This window comes from Sapajus apella, unplaced genomic scaffold, assembly GCF_009761245.1.
Source record: "Sapajus apella isolate SASKATOON/1434 unplaced genomic scaffold, GSC_monkey_1.0 scaffold172, whole genome shotgun sequence".
NCBI lineage: Eukaryota > Metazoa > Chordata > Mammalia > Primates > Cebidae > Sapajus > Sapajus apella.
In genome coordinates, this window is record NW_022437112.1 from 1,821,706 (window position 1) to 1,827,506 (window position 5,801).

Genomic DNA, 5,801 nt, shown 5'->3' on the forward strand with positions numbered 1-5,801 from the left:
AAAAAGGAAAGGGAGGGAAGGGAGGAGGGAAGGAAAGGGGGGAGGGAGGCACGGAAAGAGGCAGAAAAAAGAGGAAGGGAGGAAAGAGAAAAAGAGCAAAGGCAGGGAGCGAAGGAGGGGGCCGGGAAGGAGAAAACGCAGGAGGAGGCAGAAAAGGCGGGAGGGAGGGGGGAGTAGGGAGGGGGAAGAGGTGGGGGGGGAGGAGGAAGATGGGCGGGGAGACCGGGAACGCGGACCCTCGGCCGCAAACCCTGCCGGGCAGACACTGGTGGACGGCAGGGGCCCCGGGCATGTGGGCACGGCCTACGGACCCCCAGACCGGGCGCGGAGGGCACCGCGGGGTCAAAGGTCAGAGGCCGAGGGACCCACCCCGGCACACGCCAGTCGCGGGGACCCAGATCGGAGGCGGGACCGACCCGCTGAAGTCCTCAGGCGGGCAGGGCCCGGGGTCTCCCGACGCGCCACCCTGGAGACGTCGAAGAGGGGGGAGTCCCAGCCGCCTGGGGGTCAAGGGTCAAAGGTCGGGGATCAGAACACCACGTGTCGCGCGTCCCGGCGGACTCGCCGCGGCCTCCGGGAGAACGCGGACGGCGCTCTCGGAAGGCACCTCGATCGGGATGGCGTCCTGACTCCGCAGACGCCCGCCCGCCCACTCGGGCACCTGCAACGCGGTGACCTTCACAAGGTCAAGGTTGCCGCGGACGCCCCCGCACCCCAACTCCGGCCCCTACGGCGCATGGGCGGGGCCGGGCTCCCGGCATACCTCGCGGTGCGGGGCGGGGCGTCAACGGGGACCGCAGCCAATCGCCGCCGTGCGCTAGTGCGCGGGGCGGGGCACGGCGCGGTACCCGGCAGCCCTCGGGGGCGAGGCACGCAGGCGGAGGGAGGGGCGTGGTCGGGCGACGCAGCCAATGAGCGGAGCGCGCGGGGGCGCGGGGCGGGAAGTGGGCGTGGCGTCGGCGCCTTAGCGGCTGCGCGCTGGCAGCCCCGTCCTTTCGGTCCCGGCGGTGGCAGGGCTGATCCAGCGACACCCTCCCCTCACTCTCCGCGCCCGCTCTCCGGCTGTCCGCCCGCTCCGCTGCCCGCCCCGCCACCATGACGGAACAGGCCATCTCCTTCGCCAAGGACTTCCTGGCCGGAGGCATCGCCGCCGCCATCTCCAAGACGGCCGTGGCCCCGATCGAGCGGGTCAAGCTTCTCCTGCAGGTGCGGAGACGCGGGCGCGAGCGCGGCCGACCCGCGACGAGGGGACGGGAACCGGGTGGCCGGGCCGGGCGGGTCGCGGTCAGCCGGCCTTGCAGGCAGGCGCCGGAAGTGAAAGGCCTCGGGCGCTTTGTCCACGCGCCGCCGGCTTCCAGGGCCTGCGTCACGTGATGGTTGCCGCAGGGGTGGGGACCTCGCGCGTGCGCGGTGTGGCCGCGGCCGGAAAGTCCACGCGTGCGCACTGCGCCCGGCGGGCGGGGGGGGGTGGGGCATGAGGCGCGGGCCGCACGGCGCATGCGCGGCGAGCAAGGCGCGTGAACGTGAACCTGCCACGAGCGGGCCTTGACCTTGAACTCGTCATCCTGCGGATTGGCGGGGCTGGGACCACCCCTGCCGGGCGCTGCCTGGCCAGCGTCTGCTCTGCACCCTCCTCCGAGAAGGGCAATTCTAAGGCCAACGGGGCACCCAGGGTGTGGTTACCGCTGGTTCTTAACCCCTTCATAGGTCATTTGCGCAATTCTCATGCAGAGCAATGCTTTTATCTCTTGCTCCCAAGTGTTAATAACACTTCCAAGCGTTACTAAAAGTGGCATGATGGGGCCTGGCGCGGTGGCTCACACCTGTAATCCCAGCACTTTGGGAGGCCGTGGCAGGTGGATCGCGAGGTCAGGAGTTCGAGGCCACCCTGGCCAACATGGTGAAAGCGCGTATCTATCACAGGTTTCAAAAATATGACCCGGTCGTAGTGGCGGTTGTCTGCAGTCCCAGCTACTGGGGAGGCTGAGGCAGGAGAATCACTTGAACCTGGGAGGGGGAGGTTGCGGTGAGCAGAGGTCCCACCACTGCACTCCGGCCTGGGCAACAGGGTCAGGCTACGTCTCAAAAAAAGTGTAAACTAGCATCATGGTTAGGGACATTGCTGTTGAGGATGTCGTTGCTAACTGCACCCCCAGTGACAGTCGGTCATTGGAATAAACAGGCGTGGTTCTAAGGACAGGTGTGGTCTGAACATGGTGGCTCCCGCCTGTGATCCCAGCTCTTTTGAGACGCCTGTGGAAGATGGCTTGAGGCCAGCCAGGGCAACAGAGAAAGACCCCATCTCAAAAAAAAATTTTTTGTTTGATTTAAGGAAGCAGAGAGGCCCGGGGAGGATCACTTGAGCCCAGGCGTTTGAGAACATCCAGGACAACATAGCAAGACCCCCACTTCTAAAAAAGAATGTGGCCGGACGCGGTGGCTCACGCCTGTAATCCCAGCACTTTGGGAGGCCGAGGGGGGTGGATCACGAGGTCAAGAGATCGAGACCATCCTGGTCAACATGGTGAAACCCTGTCTCTACTAAAAATACAAAAAATTAGCTGGGCATGGTGGCGCGTGCCTGTAATCCCAGCTACTCAGGAGGCTGAGGCAGGAGAATTGCCTGAACCCAGGAGGCGGAGGTTGCGGTGAGCCGAGATCACGCCATTGCACTCCAGCCTGGGTAACAAGAGCGAAACTCCGTCTCAAAAAAAAAAAAAAAGAATGTTTTTTTTTTTTGAGATGGGAGTTTCTTGGGCTTGTAGCCCAGGTTCAAGCGATTCCCCTGTCTCAGCCTCCTGAGTAGCTGGGATGACAGGTGTGCACCAGTATGCCCAGCTAATTTTTGTTTTTAGTAGAGATGGGGTCTCACCATGTTGGCCAGGCTGGTCTCTCAACTCCTGATCTCAGGTGATCCGCCCACCTCAGCCTCCTAAAGTGCTGGGATTACATGCGGCAGCCACGGCGCCCAGCCGTGAAAATTGTTTAAGTGTAGCAGGGTGGGGTGTCCCAGCACTTTGAGATGCCCAGGGAGGATCACCTGAGCCTCAGGAGCTTGAGAGCAGCTTGGGCAATGTAGCAACACTCCATCTCCAGAGATAATTTTTTGAGTTAGTGAGCTTTCATGGTTGCGTCCCTGTAGGCCCAGGTACTCAGGAGACTGAGGTGGGAGGGTGACAAAATGCAACATTTGGAGGCTGCGGCAGTGAGGTACGTGAGACCCTGTCTCTTTAAATAAATAAATAAATAAACAAACCGGTTCAGTGACTCACAACTGTAATCCCAACATTTTAGGAGGCTGAGGAATACCTGAGGTCAGGAGATCGAGACCAGCCTGGCCAACATGGTAAACCTCGTCTCTGCTAAAAATAGTGAAAGTTACCTGGGAATGGTGGTGGGCACCTGTAGTCCCAGCTCCTCGGGAGCCGGAGGCAGGAGCATCGCTTGTTGAACGGAGAGGCGGAGGTTGCAGTGAGCCGAGATCACGCCACTGCACTCCAGCCTGGCAACAGAGTGAGAGTCTGTCTCAAAAAAAAAAAAAAAAAAAAATGAAGGAAAGAAAGGGGCTTGTCCAGGTGAAAGTCACAAGGACAAATTACCATTAATGCCCGGAAGGTAGTTTTCTCTCGCAACCTCAGGCGATCCGCCCGCCTCAGCCTCCCAAAGTGCTGGGATTACAGGCGTGAGGCACTGCGCTCAGCACACAGCCTAATTTTCTTTTTTGTTATTTTCCCTGAGAGTATTCCAGGTAACACAAGCTAGTTTTCTAAACAGGATGCACCCTACCTGGGTGCTTGGCTCACACCTGTAATCCCTGCACTTCTGCAGCTGCTCAGGAGGCTGAGGCAGGAGAATCGCTTGAACCCAGGAGGTGGAGGTTGCAGTGAGCCGAGATCGCGCCACTGCACCCCAGCCTGGGCTACGAGAGCAAAAGTTCGTCTCAAAAAAAAAAAAAAAAGGGTGCCGTGTGTAGCTGGGGTGTTTCCGGGTGGTTGGACCGTGGTCCGGTCTGAATGCACGAACGCCCTGTGCGCCCGCAGGTCCAGCACGCCAGCAAGCAGATCGCCGCCGACAAGCAGTACAAGGGCATCGTGGACTGCATCGTCCGGATCCCCAAGGAGCAGGGCGTGCTGTCCTTCTGGAGGGGCAACCTGGCCAACGTCATCCGCTACTTCCCCACGCAAGCCCTCAACTTCGCCTTCAAGGATAAGTACAAGCAGATCTTCCTGGGGGGCGTGGACAAGCACACGCAGTTCTGGAGGTACTTTGCGGGCAACCTGGCCTCCGGCGGGGCGGCCGGCGCCACCTCTCTCTGCTTCGTGTACCCCCTGGATTTCGCCAGAACCCGCCTGGCCGCCGACGTGGGCAAGTCGGGCACGGAGCGTGAGTTCCGCGGCCTGGGAGACTGCCTGGTGAAGATCACCAAGTCCGACGGCGTGCGGGGCCTGTACCAGGGCTTCAGCGTCTCCGTGCAGGGCATCATCATCTACCGCGCCGCCTACTTCGGCGTCTACGACACGGCCAAGGGTACGGGGGCTTCATGCGCACATTCCCGCGGAGCGTGGGGGCTGCAGGGCGGCTCCTGAGGCCTCTCTCCTGGGCGTGGAGGCACCGTTTTCTCCCCGTGTCCTCAGGGGGTCGTCCCTGTGTGTGTCTGTGACCTCACCTCCACCTACGAGGTGTCTGAGTCCGTTTCAGGCTGCTGTCACGGAACACCATACACTGGTGGGCTGAGAAACAGCAGACGCGGACTCCCCCACAGTCCTGGAGGTGGGAGGTCTGAGATCCAGGTGTGGGCGGGGCCGGACCCTCCTGAGGCCTCACAGGAGGAGGCACCGTCTTCTCCCCGTGTCTTCAGGGGGTCGTCCCTCTGCGCGCGCGTGTGTGTGTGTGTGTGTGTGTTCCCATCTCTCGGTGTGTGTCTGTGTGTGTGTGTGTCTGTGTGTGTGTGTGTGTGTCTGTGTGTGTGTGTGTAAGGGAACTAGGCCCATAGGATCGTGGGCCGCCCCGCTGATGTCCTTTAGACGTAAAGACCTTATCTGCAGGGACAGCTGTATTGTGAGGTCTCGGGTGGTTGGGACTGCAGTTTGTGGATTTTGAGGACACGGCGTGAGTCTCACAGAAACCGTGACCCTTCAGAAGGTCAGGCCCAGGCCTGCAGAAAGAAAGGCTACCTCGGGTGGGTCCCGCACGTGGCCCTGTGCACTTCCCCACACGGGCCTCACCCTGGCCTCTGGGACTGTCTTGCCCCCGCTGCGGCAGGCGGCATTTCCCCCTCCTGGCCCTGCCCCGGCCCTGCATGCTGTGGACATCAGCCGGCCTGAGCAGCCGCGTGGAGGGGCTCTGGGGGTCCCGGCAGAGCTCGGGTGGCGCTGCAGGCGCCGGCAGGTGACATGTCATTCCCCCACAGGCATGCTGCCCGACCCCAAGAACACGCACATCGTGGTGAGCTGGATGATCGCGCAGACGGTGACGGCGGTGGCCGGCGTGGTGTCCTACCCCTTCGACACGGTGCGCCGGCGCATGATGATGCAGTCGGGCCGCAAAGGAGGTACTGCACAAGCTGGGGAGTCGGGGAGGGGAGCCGGGGCTCCTAGGCGTGCGCAAAGGAGCTGGGGAGGCGGGGAGGGGAGCTGGGGCTCTTGGGCGTGCGCAAAGGAGGTACCACGCGGGATGGGGGGTCGGGGAGGGGAGCCGGGGCTCCTGAGCGTGCGCAAAGGAGGTACCACGCGGGATGGGGAGTCGGGGCTCCTGGGCGTTCGCAAAGGAGGTACCGCGCGGGCTGGAGGGTCAGGGAGGGG

At 62.2% G+C, this 5,801-nt stretch overlaps 1 protein-coding gene across 1 annotated transcript in view; it reads left to right on the forward strand.

Annotated features, from left to right (window-relative positions):
• Positions 1–868: 868 nt before the first annotated feature.
• SLC25A6 (solute carrier family 25 member 6) overlaps positions 869–5,801 on the forward strand; it is a 6,130-nt gene continuing 1,197 nt past the window's right edge. The window contains exons 1-3 of the mRNA XM_032267784.1: positions 869–1,206; positions 4,041–4,527; positions 5,411–5,551. Coding sequence (XP_032123675.1) covers positions 1,096–1,206; positions 4,041–4,527; positions 5,411–5,551 — 739 coding nt within the window. The 5' untranslated portion in view covers positions 869–1,095. The remainder of the gene's footprint in view (positions 1,207–4,040; positions 4,528–5,410; positions 5,552–5,801) is intronic.